Source organism: Bos indicus, chromosome 5 (genome assembly GCF_029378745.1).
Source record: "Bos indicus isolate NIAB-ARS_2022 breed Sahiwal x Tharparkar chromosome 5, NIAB-ARS_B.indTharparkar_mat_pri_1.0, whole genome shotgun sequence".
Classification (NCBI taxonomy): Eukaryota; Metazoa; Chordata; class Mammalia; order Artiodactyla; family Bovidae; genus Bos; species Bos indicus.
The window spans coordinates 115,194,125-115,212,614 of record NC_091764.1 but is presented as its reverse complement, the minus strand read 5'-3'; the positions used below and the strand labels follow the sequence as shown (position 1 = coordinate 115,212,614).

The following is an 18,490-nucleotide window of genomic DNA, read 5'->3' as shown; positions in this document are numbered from 1 at the left end:
CTACTGTGAGTCGACAAACTTTACCGAGCACCACATGCCAAGCACTGGGCAAGGCAGTGCTAACAGAAGAAACAGGACATGAAATAAATTTAATGAGTTATGAACACCATCTTTAAAGTGATATAGACTAGAATGAGACAGAAAATACCAGAAAACAAAAAGATGATAAATACTGTTTCAGAAAACTTTTTTATTCCAATTTTTTTTTAAATTTTTTGGTCTTGCCACGAAATGTTTGGGATCCTAGCTCCCCAACCTGGGATTGAACCTTTCCTGCACCCCCCGCCCCACAGTGGAAACAGCATCCCAACCACTGGACCGCCAGGGAAGTCCTGATTCAGAAAACTTTTGTTTCACATATGCATGAAGGTACTAGATAGCAAATATGGGAAGTTTTCTTACTGTGAGTTCTGACCAAAAAATTCAAACACTAGCTAGTGAAGTTAAAGAACTGAAATTATTTTTTGTCAATATATTCAACAAAGGAGTGGCAGTTTCCGTGTCAAAGGAGCTCGATAAAAGCCAAGTCTTTTTGTTCCTGTACTCTGAGCACCTAGAACAGTGCCAGGCAGCACACAGCTGACCATCGGTAAACAACTTTGCGAAGATGCTACAAGGGATCCAAGGCAAATAAGATGTGGTTCATATTGTCATCTAGAAACTAAGAATCTAAAAGGTTAAGTGAAAAATGCAGAGCTAAAACAGAGCACCAGAATAGAAATGTCAATCAAGGAGGTTGGTAGCACATCCAAAATGAGGAACGGACGGGAGACAAGGTTTGTGCAGAAAATGATTTGAACTGAGTTCTAAAAAACCATGGGCTTCCTTTGTGGCTCAGCTGGTAAAGAATCCACCTGCAATGCGGGAGACCTGGGTTCGATCCCTGGGTTGGGACGATCCCCTGGAGAAGGGAAAGGCTCCCCACTCCAGTATTCTGGCCTGGAGGATTCCATGGACTGTATAGTCCACGGGGTCGCAAAGAGTCGGACACGAATGAGGAACCTTCACTTCACTTCTAAGAGACTGGCCCGTTTCGCTAGCTATTGCGAGTGATGAGAGAGAGGAGCTACGCCCACCAGCACGGTCCAAATAGTGTTTTATTTGAAGGAAATATCTGGCAAAGGGAGGTTAAGTTCAATTCCGGACACCATGCTGAGACATCTGTGCTAAATTCAGGAAAACTCCTGAAAACTTCTGAGCAGCGCAGCTATCTACGCTGCAGAAAAAGTTGTGCTGTGGGCTGGGACTCAGGAACATGCAGATGGTTCCGAACATTCAGTTTCAGAACATTCTGAGGCTTGAACAGTAAGGCCTTGGACATATATTCTTTCTCTGGGCCTCAGTTAAGATTGCGATAAAGGAGAGCAGCTGGGCAGTCTGCCTACCGCACCGCAGGCAAGCAAGTGCATTTACATGCATTCTGTTTCAATTCTCCCAAGGGCCCAGTGAGTGGACACTATTACTGCCTCCACTCAGCCGGGTTTCCTCTTTGCGGGGCGGTAACCAGGAGACATGAGGACTCCTGAGCCTGGGTTGGAAGACTTCAGAAGATGCTTCCTGCTCTAGGAAAGCCTCACAAGACCCCAGCAGCGGCTGAGCGGGAGAGACTGGAAAAAGCAAAAAAGCAGAGACATTACTTTGCCAACAGAGATCCATATAGTCAAAGCTCTGGTTTTTCCAGTGGTCATGGATGGATGTGAGAGTTGGACTATAAAGAAAGCTGAGCGCCGAAGAATTGATGCTTTTGAACTGTGGTGTTGGAGAAGACTCTTGAGAGTCCCTGGGACTGCAAGGAGATCCAACCAGTCCATCCTAAAGGAAATCGGTACTGAATATTCTTTGGAAGGACTGATGCTATAGCTGAAATTCCAATACTTTGGCCACCTGATGCGAAGAAACCAACTCATTGGAAAAGATCCTGATGCTGGGAAAGATTGAAGGAGGGAGGAGAAGGGACGACAGAAGATGAGATGGTTGGGGGACATCACCGACTCAATGGACATGAGTCTGAGCTAACTCCGGGAGTCGGTGATGGACAGGGAGGCCTGGGATGCTGCAGTCCACGGGGTCGCAAAGAGTCGGACACGACCGAGCGACTGAACTGAAGGAACTCAGACGCCCGAAACCGCTGAGGGCAGAAAAAATTTATTCCTCCGCTGCAAGACATCGCGGAAAGCCTGCTGGCCCTTTCTAGGCCCCACTGCTAAGTGACCTTGGGCAAGTCAGGTCTCTCCTCTGGGTATCGGTTTTCCAGTTCGGAAGCCTGCCGTAGCGGGTGGAGGCATCTTTGCGGCCTCCTCCACCCGGCCCGCGGCGGCGCAGCGCTGGGGCTCCCCCCACCCCCACCCCGGCACCGTTCCCCGAAGGCTAGCGGGCCCCGCCGCCCTCTTTTTACCCGGGCAGCCCCGGGCGCAGCCGCGAGAGCGTCTCCCCGCGGCGCCCGCCCCGAGGTCACGCAGCCCGCGCGGGTCGCTGGGCCTCTTACCCGGGCGTGCACCGTCCCCATGGCTCCCTCTCTGGCCGCCGCCTCCCAGAGCAGTCCCGGCCGGACGAAGGCTCGGCGGGTGAGGACAGAGGGCGGGGCTCCGGTGACCGAGCTCCGGGTTAAGGCAACACCCACAAGCCCCTAGACGCTGCGGACTGGGGGCGGCCATGATGTCCCGCCTTCGCCCCGCCCCTTGGCTCACGGTGCTTCCGCTCATTGGCTCATAGGCGTCCGTGACCCGGATGTACACGCGAACGCCCGGAAGCCCTGAGACCCGGAGACGGCCCCAGCACCGCGCGTTCGTGGGCGTTCAGAGGAGCTGGCGGCGAGTGGACGGCGGGTCTCCGTGGTTGTCTAGTGGGGGTAGGCGCCCCGGAGTTGCCCCTGGGGTACAGTACGCCAGCTGGTGAGCGCGTCGGGCCTCATGTCTTTCCCTTAAACCTCGTGTTTAGTTCAGTTCAGCCGCTCAGTCATGTCAGACTCTTTGCGACCCCATGGACTGCAGCACGCCAGGCCTCCCTGTCCATCGCCACCTCCTCGGAGTTTGCTCAAACTCGTGTCAATGTCCTTGACTCCGCGGTGCCTCTCTGGTCCCCGCACTCTGGCGAAGCGCCGCGGCTCTCCACGCCTGGCTGCGGCTGTGGCCTCCCCCGCCCCTGCCTGCGGAGCCTCACAAATCCGGATTGGCGCCCTGCACCTCTCCCGCTGGCCACATTGACCCTTCAGGTCTCTGAAGCTCCCAGGGCTAAGGCTCCTCGTTGACAGAATGAAGGTGACGTCTTACCTGCTTAGCAGGGATGGATTACAAGGCTTTTGCACGACAGTATAAAAAGCGCCGGGCACAGGGCTGGGCACTGAGTGAGCAGCTAGTCAATGACCCCTATTCTTTCAACTGCAGTAAATGTCAAGAGTGTTAACCAGGGTTGACGTGGGGACTATTCACATTGAAAAACAAGACAGCTCTGGTGTTACTGAGTCTAAGCTCGCTCTGATCCTGGTAGGATAGGCAGTGAATCTGGGGAGAGGAGGAAATGAGGCCAGGAGTCTGACTTTATTTGGAAAGCTGGCTGACTGAGAAGAGGGCAGACTGATGTCTCAAAGTAACCCATCTTGTAGGGGTCTGGATGCCAGGTTCTTTTATGGATCTGAGATGGGGGAGGGATGAGGAGACAAAGTAAAATAAAGGCCTTTAATCTTGGAAATACTCTTTTAGAATGCCAAGTCTCAGGCAGAGAGATGTGTTAACTTCTTTCTTCCTGCCTTCTCCAGGTGGACAGGGTTATGCACAAAGGCACTTTAGCTTAACAGGCAGAGGGGCAGAATTCTCTGAGGCAGGGCATTATGTATGATTGTAATAACGAAAGCAACAGAAAGCAAGTGGAACAGTTTCAAGGTGGAGTCAGAATTGACTTCTCCCTGCAACATGGGGCTTTATTTTGGTGGTGGAAACAGCTTCCTGTCTCAAATGACAGCATGTAATAAGTAATAGCACATGGTGATAAATGCAGTGAGAGAAACAAGAGAAGGGTTTTCAGTATCATGTGGTCTCACGTTTCCACCCCTTCCCAGAGACTCTGACACCCTTTCCCATTTAAGTAGCAGTACCTTAATTCTCTTGCCTTCCTGGGGTAAATATTAAGTCCATGTTCCCCTTCTTGCCTGGGAAGAAACAAGACATTAGCTCCTCCCAGGCGCCCCTTCCCACACTGCATTCCTTGCCAGTTGACCTAGTTATCTGTTTGAGCTGGACTAGTGCCTGGAGGCAGGGCCCAGTCCTTCGCTCCACGAGCCCAGAGGCTGCACAGTGCCTGGCGTGGTGTAGCGACTCAGTTAATATTTCCTGAATTAACTGCTCTCCCACCGTAGGCTACAGCAGACAGAAAGACACTGCTTATATTAAAAATGCACATTCCTGGGCCTCAGCCCTGATCTACTGAACCAACCCCCGGAAAGTAGAACCTGGAGATGTGAGTTTTTTAAAGTGGGCTACATAATTCTTTTAGCCATTATGTTTAAGAACCCCACAGTAAAGAATCTGCCTGCAGTGCAGGTTCCGTCCCTGGGTGAGGAAGATCCCCTGCAGAAGGAAATGCCAACCCACTGCAGTATTCTTGCCTGGGAAATGCCATGGACAGAGGAGACTGGTGGCCTACAGTCCATGGGGTTGTAAAAGAGGCAGACACGACTTCCTGATTAAACAGCAACATTCTAAAAAGCTTTAGGTCTGTGTCTGACTTTATCACTCATTTCTAAAGTCTCTGAAGACTTGGGCTACTCACCTGCTTATAAGGAACTTGGCCAGAATTGAGTGGAGAGGTGCTCAGCAAGGGGGAGGAGGAAGCAGAGGCTGCGGCAGCAACAGAGCATCTGCAAGCGGGGCAGGGCTGTGACAGAGGTCTGGCCCAGAGGCTTCTGGGTCTGGGCATACATTTGAAGGACAGCGAGCTGATGGAAGAACTGGGCTGTAAGTTAGCAGTTGACCCCTGGCAAGTTACACCCTCTTTAAGGGTTACTTTTCTCCACTGTAAAATAAGAGATGAGCTTGCTAAGGACCAAAAACAGGTTATTGTTTTACATGTTTTATATTTTACACTGGGAAGTAACGGGTCCTGGGCTTTTGTACTCGTTTAGGCCATTTAGGATCACCCCTTGGCAGGAAACCACAACCAGATTAGCTCCCCATTAATGGTTATGAGAGCTGGCTTTATGGGCCGACCCACTGGTTGGGTTTCAGCCATGATTCTGTCACTGCTAAGCTGTGTGGACTTAGGCAGGGCCTGTACCTCTCTGGGTCAGTTTCCTCTTTGGTGAAGTGAGGGTGGTGATGGTATCTACCTCATAAGGTTAGTAAATAAGGTAAAGGTTTGCCTGGCCTAGAGAGAAAGGGCAGGTGCACACACACGCATACACAGACACAGCCTGCAACCAGGCCTAGAGAGAGCACGTGTGCACGCCCACACACACACACACACACAGCTGCAAGCAGGCCTAGAGGGAGAAGAGCACGTGAGCACAGTCACACAGAGCCTGCAACCAGGCCTAGAGGGAGAGAGCACGTGTGCACACCCACACACACAGAGCCTGCAACCAGGCTTAGAGAGAGAGAGCATGTGAGCACACACACACACAGAGCCTGCAACCAGGCCTAGAGAGAGCACGTGTGCACACCCACACACACAGAGCCTACAACCAAGTCTAGAGAGAGAGAGCATGTGAGCACACTCACACACACAGTGCCTGCAACCAGGCCTAGAGAGAGAGAGCACGTGTGCACACCCACACACAGCTGTAACCAGGCCTAGAGAGAGCATGTAAGCACACACACACACACACAGCTGCAAGCAGGCCTAGAGAGAGCATGTGAGCGCACACACACACACAGCTGCAAGCAGGCCTAGAGGGAGAGAGCATGTGAGCACACTCACACACATAGAGCCTGCAACCAGGCCTAGAGAGAAAGAGCACATGTGTGTGTATACACACACCCACACAGCTGCAACCAGGCCTAGAGAGAGAGAACATGTGCGCATGCGTGCACACACACACAGCCTAAACCCAGGCCTAGAGAGAGCATGTGCGTGTACACACACACACATACAGTTAACCATCACAGGGGAGCTTTTATAAAGGATGAAACAGACCCAGAAAGAGTAAGCAACTTACCCTATAGCCAAGCTGGACCCAGAGTGATATGGCCCCGCCACTGGCTCTTAGCCACCTCTGAATGATGCCCACATGTCCCAGGGTCCGGAGACAGGGCAGTGAAGTAGATATGACTCAGAAGCCTCCCGACCCTTAAAAGGGAGGGGGGAGCATATATAACAGGCTGTGCTGGATTGTTTCTGGGCAAGACCCCGAGGGGCCTCGGCTCAGTGCCCACAGGCCTGGACCCTGGGTCCCCGGACACCTGCCTCTGGCCACCAAAGTGACGCTTTGAGGGTCTTACCGATCCCCAGCTCAGACACAAAAGATTGTGATGTGTGAAAACTTGGACACAGATTTCCAAAGATAATCTAGGAGAAGGAGCAAATTTTAAGCACAAGTCACACAAGTTGGACACTTATTTTTAAAATTCATCCTCCTGTTGCCTGAACCTCAGTTTTCTCAAGTACAAGATGAAGATAGTGGTTCCTAAAGCATAATGGTGTAGTGAGGATTTAAGGAGAGAGAAGACGGGGCCTAGCTCACTGAACGCTGAATAAACTAGGCTTTCTTCCTGCATTTCCTTGTTATTTTCTTACGAAAGCCTCCTCTCAAAGATAAGCCGTGACTTTGACCTGCAGATTACAACACAAGTCCTGAGCCAAATATCTGAGAGCCTACTCTGTACAAGGGCCAGGGTAGCTGAGGACGTGTCAAACACAGTCACAGCTCTGCCCTCTCTGGTCACAACGTACGCTTTTTTTTTTGGTCACGCCGTGTGGCATGCAGGATCTTAGTTCCTATCCAGGGATCAAGCCCTTGCCCCCTGCTATGCCCCCTGAAATAGAAGCATGGAGTCCTAACCACTGGACTGCCAGGGAATTCCCCGTACATTAACATTTCAAAGGCTCTGAGACATCCTGTAATGCATACACCTGTTAGGGTTTCTTTAACCCAGTATTTCCTGGGTTATTTATTTTGCCATAAAGACTTTGTGGTTTTTTTGAGGTTTTCAGTGGCCCTGTTCACCAGAATTTCTGCTCTTCCTCTTTGGGGCAAAAGGTAGACTTGGGTTTGCATGCCCCCATCCATGTGACTTGCTTTGGTCAACAAGTGGTGGGCGGAAGGGAGAGCTGACACCTGGATGGAAACCTTCAAGCACCATGTTCCTCCCCCGCCGCTGTCCCGACCCTGGGCCCAGAGGCAGGGACAGGTTCAGGCTGGGCCACCTGGGTCCGCAGGGTGGCCTGAGAAGTGAGACTCTGGGGAACATAACACCGTCTATCCTAACTGATAAAAGTCCCTAGTCCCATCTGCAAGAACATCAGCGTTCTGGAAAACTTGGTTTACGAAGGGCTGACCTAAATGCAGGTTAGTGACCACACTGGTTCCCTTGACAAAGGCAAACCCTGAGTCTCAGAGGTCATGAGGAAGGCACACTGGGTCTTCACAGATCCCTGCAGTGGCGACCCCTGCTTTTAGTTTGGGGTGGCCTGAGGTGAGGGCCTCGCCTCCGTCCCGTCTCCCCAGCTCCTGCCACCGGAGGAGTGAAGGTGAGCGGCTAAGAGGAAAGGACAAGGGTGCCAGCAGGGAGTGGAAGACCAGGCAGGATGCCCGGGGCTGGGGGCGTTGCAGGGAAGGCATCTTCTTCGGGTTGGGGTGGGAGGTGACTTGACCGATTCTGGGCCCAAGAATGGCCCGAGGCAGAGTTCAGGCCACCAGCCCCTGCCCAGAAGTTGTTGCCACAGCCCAGGGCAGGGGCAGGCTGCCAAGAGGGACTGGCTTCCAGATGCCTGAAGTGGAAGTGGAGGTGGACGGGCAGGACAGGGACTAGCTGGGGGAGAAGGGCGGCGGGACTCAAGGCGCTGCTCGTTCCTGGCTCGTTCCTCGCTCCGATGAAAGAGCTGAGGGGCTCTGCCCTGGGGGAGGGTGTGAGGGAGGCAACCAGGGGCAGGTGGGGGGTGTTAGGTGGGCTCTCCCGCGAACCAGAGACTGGGGAGTCCTCGGAGTGAGTGAGGCCTCCCCAGGGGTGGCTGGATGCTTTCTGCACATCCAGGCCCTGGGGAAGAGCCGGGTACCCAGGATGAAATCGGGGAGTCTGGGGTCCCAGAGGGAGGAGGGTCTGGGCCTCAGTGTTCAGGACAGAGCACGTGAAGGCCGCCTGGCCTGGCGTGGCCCATCTGGGGCAGCGGACCCGTGAACCTGCTTAGGGATCGGGTGGGGGGTCCCAGAAGAGATAAAAGGAGCTTGGCCGTGAGGCAAGGAAAGCAGCACAGCGCGAAGGATGCAGAGACACGGGGAAGCAGTTGAACAATCACAGTTGTTATGAATTATATCGTGATGAACGCAGAAATTTAATATAAAATGTAATTACAGGGGACGGCATCATGGTAACCACCGTCGGTAACCGGGCAAACAGTCTTTCAGTGTCCACTCTACACACACATTTTATTTCCTTAGCAAGACTGGGCTCATGCTTCTCAGCAGGCTCTGCTATCTGTTTACCAAACAGACGGTTGCTCCCTGGCATGAATCACACTGCACACCAATGATTCCTGATACTGGAGCATCCCCGCATACCGAGCGGATCATCAATATTTGACAAGGTGGGAGAAACTTGAGAATGTTTTACACGCTGATGAGAAACCCGCAGTGCTGGAGAGGTGAGGGCCTGGGGGGCGGTGAGGATGTCGGGGGGAGGCCTGGGTCAGCCAATGAGGAGACAAGGCACCAGTGAGGCGGAACCCGGGATATTCCTAAGAAACAGTAATACACTTCCTCGTGTTACTGCACGTTTGAAACGAATTAATAAAACACATGCTGATCGTAAGAAGATGGAATAATCACAGACAGTAAGAAAATAAGTCCCATGTAATCCTATCTTAACACATCTTTTTCCCTACGATGACGTCAGAACCAGTGCAGAGAATACTATATAAATGAAAGTGTCTTGGTTACTGTAAGATGCTGCTAAGGTGGGGTTGCATGTATTAAGACCCGGGCGATGGTTCTGGCAGAGAAGGCCACTGGGACCCCGAGCACCGGGCTCAGGGAAGGTGTGAGGGTGTCACCAGGAGTCCAGGTCAGCTCAGCAAGGGGACAGTGCTTTGACCTGGGGCCCAGGTGGCCAGAGAGCCCACCACTCAGCCTTGCCTCACTCGGGAAGTGAGGGTTACCAGCACAGGAGACCCCAGAAATGTGAGGAGCCAGCCAGGAGCCCCCATGGGGCACTTCCCTGCACTGCGAGCCGACCCTGTGTTTTCACAGGCAGTCCCTGCCTGCTGCCCTCACGGTGCGGTGCTCTGTCTGGCCCTGCTGGTTCTTCGGCTCCAGGACACCTACACGATGTGGGTGAGAGCTGTGACTTTGCACGCCCAGAAGTAGGATTTGAGCTGATTGTTCCTTTCCTTTTTGGTATCCTCAAATGCATAAATAAGCAAAACGCACGCCACATTGCTCCTTGGGTCATATTACACGGGCAGTGGGCCCATGTAATCTGTGCCTGCCAACAGATTACCACCCTGGAGAGACGGTGCGTGCCTGCCTCCTGCTCGTCTCCATTAGAGCTCGCGGGGGAGGGGTGCGGGGGCAGGTGCCAGGGTGACTGTCTTATGCACTGGATTTCTATTTTCAAGACTTATTCTCTGAATGTTTTCTTGATCCTCATAATAGATAATTCAAGAGATTTTAAGAATCCTTTGTTTAATATAAGTTCAGTTCAGTTCAGTCGCTCAGTCGTGTCCGACTCTTTGCGACCCCATGAACTGTAGCATGTAGGCCTCTGTCAATTACCAACTCCCAGAGTCCACCCAAACCCATGTCCATTGAGTCAGTGATGCCATCCAACCATCTCATCCTCTGTCATCCACTTTTCCTGCCCTCAATCTTTCCCAGCATCAGGGTCTTTTCAAATGAACTCTTCACATCAGGTGGCCAAAGTATTGGGAGTTTCAGCTTCAACATTAGTCCTTACAATGAAAATTCAGGACTGATCTCCTTTAGGATGGACTGGATAGATGTCCTTGCAGTCCAAGGGACTCTCAAGAGTCTTCTCCAACAGGACAGTTCAAAAGCATCAATTCTTCTGTGCTCAGCATTCTTTATATTCTAACTCTCACATCCACACATGACCACTGGAAAAACCATAGTCTTGACTAGATGAACCTCTGTTGGCAAAGTAATGTCTCTGTGCTTTATAATACCCTGTCTAGGTTGGTTATAACTTTCCTTCCGAGGAGTATGCACCTTTGAATTTCATCTTTTAATTTCAGATGGTGGCTGCAGTCACCATTCTGCAGTGATTTTGAAGCCCAGAAGAATAAAGTCAGTCACTATTTCCCCATGTATTTGCAATGAAGTGATGGGACCGGATGCCATGATCTTCGTTTTCTGAATGTTGAGCTTTAAGCCAACTTTTCCACTCTCCTCTTTCACTTTCATCAAGAGGCTCTTTAGTTCTTCACTTTCTGCCATAAGGGTGGTGTCATCTGCATATCTGAAGTTATTGATATTTCTCCTGGCAATCTTGATTCCACCTTGTGCTTCCTCCAGCCCAGCGTTTTTCATGATGTATTCTGCATATAAGTTAAATAAGTAGGGTGGCAATATACAGCCTTGACGTACTCCTTTTCCTATTTGGAACCAGTCTGTTGTTCCATGTCCAGTTCTAACTGTTGCTTCCTGAACTGCATACGGATTTCTCAAGAGGCAGGTCAGGTGGTCTGGTATTCCCATCTCTTCCAGAATTTTCCACAGTTGATTGTGATCCACACAGTCAATGGCTTTGGCGTAGTCAAGAAAGCAGAAATAGATGTTTTTCTGGAACTCTCTTGCTTTTTCCATGATCCAGTGAATATTGGCAATTTGATCTCTGGTTCCTCTGCCTTTTCTAAAACCAGCTTGAACATCAGGAAGTTCATGGTTCACATATTGCTGAAGCCTGGCTTGGAGAATTTTGAGCATTACTTTACTAGCGTGTGAGATGAGTGCAACTGTGTGGTTTGCTTGAGCATTCTTTGCATTGCTCTTCTTTGGGATTGGAGTGAAAACTGAACCTTTCCAGTCCTGTGGCCACTGCTGAGTGTTCCAAATTTGCTGGCATATTGGGTGCAGCACTTTCACAGCATCATCTTTCAGGATTTGGAATAGCTCAACTGGAATTCTATCACCTCCACTAGCTTTGTTCGTAGTGATGCTTTCTAAGGCCCACTTAACTTCACATTCCAGGATGTCTGGCTATAGGTCAGTGATCACACCATCGTGATTATCTGGGTCATGAAGATCTTTTTTGTACAGTTCTTCTGTGTATTCTTGCCACCTCTTCTTAATATCTTCTGCTTCTGTTAGGTCCATACCATTTCTGTCCTTTATTGAGCCCATCTTTGCCATGAAATATTCCCTTGGTATCTCTAATTTTCTTGAAGAGATCTCGTCTTTCCCATTCTATCGTTTTCCTCTATTTCTTTGCATGATCTCTGAGGAAGGTTTTCTTATCTCTCTGTGCTATTCTTTGGAACTCTGCATTCAGATGCTTATATCTTTCCTTTTCTCCTCTGCTTTTCACTTCAGTTCTTTTCACAGCTATTTGTAAGGCCTCCTCAGACAGCCATTTTGCTTTTTTGTATTTCTTTTTCTTGGGGATGGTCTTGATTCCTGTCTCCTGTACAATGTCATGAACCTGCGTCCATAGTTCATCAGGCACTCTATCACATCTAGTCCCTTAAATCTATTTCTCACTTCCACTGTATAGTCATAAGGGATTTGATTTAGGTCATATCTGAATGGTTTTCTCCACTTTCTTGAATTTCAGTCTGAATTTGGCAATAAGGAGTTCATGATCTGAGCCACAGTCAGCTCCTGGTCTTGTTTTTGCTGACTGTATATACCTTCTCCATCTTTGGCTTCAAAGAATAGAATCAATCTGATTTCAGTGTTGACCATCTGGTGATGTCTATGTGTAGAATCTTCTCTTGTGTTGTTGGAAGAGAGTGTTTGCTATGACCAGTGTGTTCTCTTAGCAGAACTCTATTAGCTTTTGGCCTGCTTCATTCTGTACTCCAAGGCCAAATTTGCCTGTTACTCCAGGTGTTTCTTGACTTCCTACTTTTGCATTCCAGTCCCCTATAATGAAAAGGACATCATTTTGGGGTGTTAGTTCTAGAAGGTCTTGTAGGTCTTCATAGAATTGTTCGACTTCAGCTTCTTCACTGTTACTGGTTGGGACATAGGCTTGGATTACCAAGCTATTGAATGGTTTGCCTTGGAAACGAACAGAGATCATTCTGTCGTTTTTGAGATTGCATCCAAGTACTGCATTTCAGACTCTTTTGTTGACCATGATGGCTACTCCATTTCTTCTGAGGGATTCCTGCCCGCAGTAGTAGATATAATGGTCATCTGAGTTAAATTCACCCATTCCAGTCCATTTCAGTTCGCTGATTCCTAGAATGTCGACATTCACTCTTGTCATCTCCTGTTTGACCACTTCCAATTTGCCTTGATTCATGGACCTAACATTCCAGGTTCCTATGCAATATTGCTCTTTCCAGCATCGGACCTTGCTTCTGTCACCAGTCCCATCCACAACTGGGTGGTGTTTTTGCTTTGGCCCCATCACTTCATTTCTTTCTGGAGTTATTTCTCCACTGATCTCCAGTAGCATATCAGTGACCTACCAACCTGGGGGGTTCATCTTTCAGTGTCCTATCTTTTTGGCTTTTCATGCTGTTCAAGGGTTCTCAAGGCAAGAATACTGAAGTGGTTTGCCATTCCCTTCTCCAGTCGTCCACATTCCGTCAGACCTCTCCACCATGACCCGTCCGTCTTGGGTGGTCCGTTTGATCAGATTGGCCTGTTGTCTGTGATTGTGGTTTCCATCTGTCTGCCCTCTGATGCTCTCTCTCAGAGCCTGCTGAGAGTTATGTTTAATATAACTCCACCAAATATTTAGGATAGGTAAGTACTATTGCCTGGAAAATCCCATGGACAGAGGATCCTGGTAGGCTGCAGTCCATGAGGTTGCTAAGAGTCGGGCACGACTGATTCACTTTTCACTTTCATGCACTGGAGAAGGAAATGGCAACCCACTCCTGCCGGGAGCCGGCATATTGCATATTGAGTGCAGCACTTTCCACAGCATCATCTTTCAGGATCTGGAATAGCTCAACTGGAATTCTATCACTGCCAGGAGCCAGCGTGAGGAACTCCGCCCATGACAAAGGTCATGAGGAAGGAGGCTCGGCATACGCAAAGGCGGGATTGAGCCTCAGGAGTCCCCCATCTACCCCCAAAACCAGAGTCTGCCTACTTTCTGCTTTGTGCCTTCACCTGCACCTCTGACTTTGCGGGGGGCTGTCCCCCACTACCTCTCTGGGAGAGGAGTTGGCTTGCAGCTCCAGTTAATAATTCCTGGGTGTGACAGTGTTTAAGCTACAAACTCCTTTGGAAATCCTCTAGCCTGCCTGAATAGGTTTTTCTGGCCACATGTGATTGTTCAAAGCCTCCCAACTGTGAGAGGCAGGAGATGTTCTAAACTGTCTAAACACAGATTCTTTTGAGTAGTTACAAGATTGATTAGAAATTGTATTGGTGAAGGGATTTTCACTTGTTGGGCCAATGTTTGCTGCTAAGTTTCCATATCCCTTACCTCCTGTGACCCTGGCAGTGTATTGATTAATATAATTGGTGTAAGTAGTAGCTTTAATGTTTGTAACCTGGGACCCTTGAGTTAATTCTTTTTCTTGTTATAGCCCACCACACCTTTGCTCTGTAGGAATGCAACTTTATCTAATGCTTTTGGAGGGTGGCTCCTGACCAATCACCTTTAGAGAAAAATAAGTTTTTGAAGAAAGGGTCTTAAAATGTTAACAGGCCTCCGGGCCAGAAGATGATGCAAATCACCTAAGCTTTTGCATATGATAAGTTTGCAGGAAGAAAGCCTGGCTTCATTTAGGACCAGGAGCTGCTGTCCTTGCATGACTCCACCCCTTCCCCCATTATCCATAACTTAAGGTATAAAAACTATTTTGGAAAATAAAGTGCGGGCCTTGTTCACCGAAACTTGGTCTCCCCATGTCGTTCTTTCTCTCACCTTCTGGCTGAATTATTCAGCCTCTTTTCTCCACTGAATTTCCTCACTGAGCTATCCTTATTTCAGCCTCTTTTCTTCACTGAATTTCCTACTGAACTATCCTTATTCTATTACTCCTTATATCCTTAATTAACGTTTAATTAAGCAGTTGTTTCCTGATCTTCGCCTACGCTGTCTCTCCTTCGAATACCCTGGATCAGCCGGGGCTGGACCCCGGCACATTCCAGTATTCTTGCCTGGAGAATCCAGGGACAGAAGAGCCTAGTGGGCTGCCGTCTATGGGGTCACACAGAGTCGGACACGACTGAAGCGACTTAGCAGTAGCAGCAGCAGAAAGATGTACCAGAGTTCACGTAAGTTACCACCTCGGAATGCCCCCTGAAACCAGGGGTGTCCTTGGGAGGATGGCACCCCACCTCCCCGACACTGGCTGCTTTCTCTATGGAGAGATGGGACCACAGTCCTTCCCCCCAACCACTGTGACTGCACAAAGGGCAGCCCAGCTCCCCGCCACAACGTCCCTGATCCAAACACCAGTCACCCTAGGAACGTGCCCTGGGGCAGCTGAGAGGGTGAGGAGTCAGCCACAGATGCCCCCACGCCGGGCTCCCTTGTGCAGTTTCCCAACTGAGCCAACGATATTTAGAGACTCATATCCTGGATATGCTTGAGCTCTGCACCCACCGCGCACACCAAGAGTAGCTTCCTAGCTTTTTGTTAGAAAGATTGCCTTTGGTTTCAGGACACTACAAACTCAGCACACAGGTCATTCTGCGGACATCATAGTTGTCAGCTCTGGCCTCTGCAGGACATCCACAGGGTGCGTGTCCAGGTCCTCGGAGGAGCAGAGAGCCCAGCGACGCCCACAGTGTCCGGGTTTGTGGAGGAAGGCCGTTGGCTGCTTGCTGGGATTTGGGATCTGAAACAAACGAAGAATTCTGACTCAGCTGCCGACCTGCCGCTCTGGTCTGCAGTGTCAGTGGGGATGCGGGAGGGGGGACATTGTCACACGGTCTGGGGTGTGCAGGGTGGCCCAGCCCAAGTTCACCACCTCCTCGGAACCCCCATCCCCGTGCTGGGCTGACATCACCATCCCAGGCCTCCAAACCTGTGGCCCTCCCAGCCACCTGGACACCTCCCACTGGACGTGCACAGGCCCGGAGGAGCCCATCAGTTACCCCCACGCACATCAGCTCACCCGCCAGGGTGGCCCTCTGCAGCCACACCACCATCCCCCCCCACCCCTGCTCCTGCCTGCCGACCAGCCTGGAGCTCAGCAGCGCCTCCCAGCTGCTATCATCCTTCTCACCTGGAGCCTACGAACAGCACTCAGCCCTGCAGTTTCTCTGGAGAGCAAGCCCTTCCCCTCACTGGCCCAGTTCTGCCCTCTCTGGGGATCTGGCCTCCACAAGGCCACTGCTGTCCTTTTCCCCACACAAGCCAGACCCCTCCGTCCCTACTTTAAACCTTCCACGTCTGTTAATAGAAAACCTGGAGGGCTCATCTCCCAAGCACCTGCCATGTGTCAGGACTGAGCTGGGGGCCCCCAAAAGCCTCGCAGACACCTAATGGGGCAAGGAGGCTCACCCCCGGGGAACGGGGGAGGAAGCCGAGGTCCACGACGTTCAGGACAAAAGTCCCAGAATCCTGACGGGAACCAGGCCCTCCTTGCTCCTCATTAGTTTTCAGAATTCAGGAAGTGGTGGCAGCAGTACCTGGGTCGTGTTAACAGTGTGGGTGGCCGGGTTCCAGCCCAAGAGACCGGGATTCAGGGGGTCTAAGGTCAGACGGGAATTTGCATTAACAGATGGGCACATATTCACACACACACATTCACACACAGACACACACGCAGACACACACACAGAGGGGCCCTGCCCCTCTCTCCCTGCCTCACCCCCTGCCTGTGCTACCGGTACCCAGAGCCACTCCCTTTAGGCAAACCAATGCTACCTGTCCACTGGCCCTGCTCCTGCTCCATCAGCCAGCTCCTCCCTCCTCTACCCTCAAAATGGGCTCAGTGGGGGACTTCCCCTGGCTGTCCAGTGGCTAAGACTCCATGACCCCAGCGTAAGGGGCCGGAGTTCAATCCCTGGTCAGGGAACTAGAGCCCACACGCGAGAACTCAAGATCCCACATGCTGAAAGTAGGACCTGGCCCAGCTAAATAAACAACTTTTTTTAAAATTACGCTCCATGGACACACCTCCCCGGGCTTCAGGACACCCTTTGCAGGGGAGTCTCGGTCACTAGCTTCCAGCAGGTACACTGGGACCTCTGATGGGCCCAGCTGCCTCCCGTAAGGCAGGGCCTCTGGCACCAGGGGACACGGTCCCTGCCCCCTCTCCGGGGCTTGATGACATACCTAGGATGGCGCGTGGGGCCTGAGCAGATGAGAGGGTGCTGGGTGGACCCCCAGACCCACAACCAAATCACTTACCTGGAAGCGGGGAGCAGACGCACCATGGCTTGAGAACACACGTGGGAGGTGGCCGACCACAGCCACTGGATGTCGCTGGGCATGTCTGGAAGCCACGTCACCAGTCTGCAAGAAGGAAACGCAGACACGCACACCTCGTACGTGAGTGAAGACGAGCCACAGCAGAAAAGACAAGAGGAAACCCACCCCGAAGGCAGACACCTGACGCCAGTACCGTCGTTCAGGTACTGCCAGGGTCACTTCTAACCCCAAGCTGATAAATGCCGCAAGGCAAACCCACCTAAAAGCCTAAAGCAAAATGAGGCCACTTTGGATTCAGGAAAGCTCAAGGGACTTACACGGAGATAAAAGGCCTGGGTCTTCCAAGAGCTCACTCCTCCGGGGCATCATGGACTGACACACAGCATCTTCTGGTTGAAACACCACCCCCTGCACCCACATCGAAGGTACCTGGCCATACGGATGCCCGCTGTGCTCTACAGCCCGGAACCGCAACTGAAGCCCACGTGCCCGAGAGCCCGTGCTCAGCAACCAGAGAAGTCGCTGCAGTGGGAAGCCATGCCTGCACCTGGAGAGCAGCCCTCACTCACCGCAACTAGAGAAAAGCCCAAGCAGCGGTGAAGACCCAGCACACAAAAATAAATATTTTTTAAAACTGAAACTGTTAGTTGCTCAGTCTGGTCTGACTCTCTGCAACCCCATGGACTGGAACCTCTGTCCGTGGGATTCTCCAAGCAAGAATACTGGAGTGGGTTTACATTCCCTTCTCCAGGGGATCTTCCCAACCCAGGAATCAAATGAGTCTCATGCATTAAAAAAAGAAAGAAAGAAAAACTTATTGTATAGCACATGGAACTTTTGTGCCAGCCTGCTTGGGAGGGGGTATGGGGGAGAATGGATACGTGTATATGTATGGCTGAGTTCCTTCACTGTTCACCCAAAACTATCAGAACAGTGTTAATCGACTATACTCCTATAAACATGTTTTTGGTGTTAAAAATTAAAAAAAAAAAAAGAAATGTCAAGGGACTTCCTGGTGGTCTAGTGGAAAAGAATCTGCCCTCCATTGCAGGGGACGAGGGTTCAATTCCTGGTCAGGGAACTAAGACCACACATGCCCTAGGGCAACTAAGCCCGCTCGCCACGACTAGAGAAGCCCACGTGCATCCTGGTCTGAAAACCAAGCACAAGCACAATACACAAATAAAAGAAGTTATCAAAGTCCTTTTTTAAAACAAAGGAAAAGGAAGGAAAAACTATGCCAGAGCAGCCAGCCCTCCTCCCAGGGCAAGGCAGGTGGCTGACTGGCAGGGCTGGGGAGTGATCTGGGAGGTCCAGCAGAGCCAGAGAACTGAGCCGGATTTTGAAGGATGGCTGGGACTTTTAGGGGCTTCCCTCATAGCTCAGTTGGTAAAGAATCCGCCCGGTTTGATCCCTGGGTGGGGAAGATCCGCTGGAGAAGGGAAAGGGTACCCACTCCAGGATTCTTGGGCTTCCCCTGTGGTTCAGCTGGTAAAGAATCTGCCTGCAATGTAGGAGACCCCGGTTTGATCCCTGGGTTCGGAAGATCCCCTGAAGAAGGGAAAGCCTACGCACTCCAGTATTCTTGGCCTGGAGAATTCCATGGACTGTATAGTCCATGGGGTCACAAAGAATTGGACATGACTGAACGGCCTTCACTTTCACTTTGGGACTTTTAAAAAGACAGACTGAAAGACATGCTGACTACGTTGCAAAAAGAAAATAAACACTAAAGAAAATCTGAAGAAAACGGAGGGAAAACCATGCCCGGGAATCTAGCAGCCACACAGCGTAGGCCTCGGGATCCTTCCAAC

The 18,490-nt window shown here is 50.9% G+C and overlaps 2 protein-coding genes across 3 annotated transcripts in view; both read right to left on the bottom strand.

The window, feature by feature from the left end:
- The window catches only part of SAMM50 (SAMM50 sorting and assembly machinery component), a 30,576-nt gene extending 27,932 nt beyond the window's left edge, over window positions 1-2,644 (bottom strand). The window contains exon 1 of the mRNA XM_070790548.1: window positions 2,486-2,644. Within this exon, the coding sequence (XP_070646649.1) occupies window positions 2,486-2,506 (21 nt within the window). The 5' untranslated portion in view covers window positions 2,507-2,644. The remainder of the gene's footprint in view (window positions 1-2,485) is intronic.
- A 5,784-nt stretch (window positions 2,645-8,428) lies between these two features.
- Window positions 8,429-18,490, bottom strand: part of LOC139183269 (1-acylglycerol-3-phosphate O-acyltransferase PNPLA3-like) — a 33,811-nt gene continuing 23,749 nt past the window's right edge. The window contains exons 8-10 of one of the 2 annotated variants that reach the window (XM_070790550.1): window positions 16,656-16,760; window positions 15,932-15,993; window positions 15,050-15,135 (exon numbers count right to left, since the gene is read on the bottom strand). In XM_070790550.1, coding sequence (XP_070646651.1) covers window positions 15,942-15,993; window positions 16,656-16,760 — 157 coding nt within the window. In that variant the 3' untranslated portion in view covers window positions 15,050-15,135; window positions 15,932-15,941. Of the gene's footprint in view, window positions 15,136-15,931; window positions 15,994-16,655; window positions 16,761-18,490 lie in introns of both variants that reach the window. The other variant, XM_070790549.1, reaches the window with a different exon arrangement.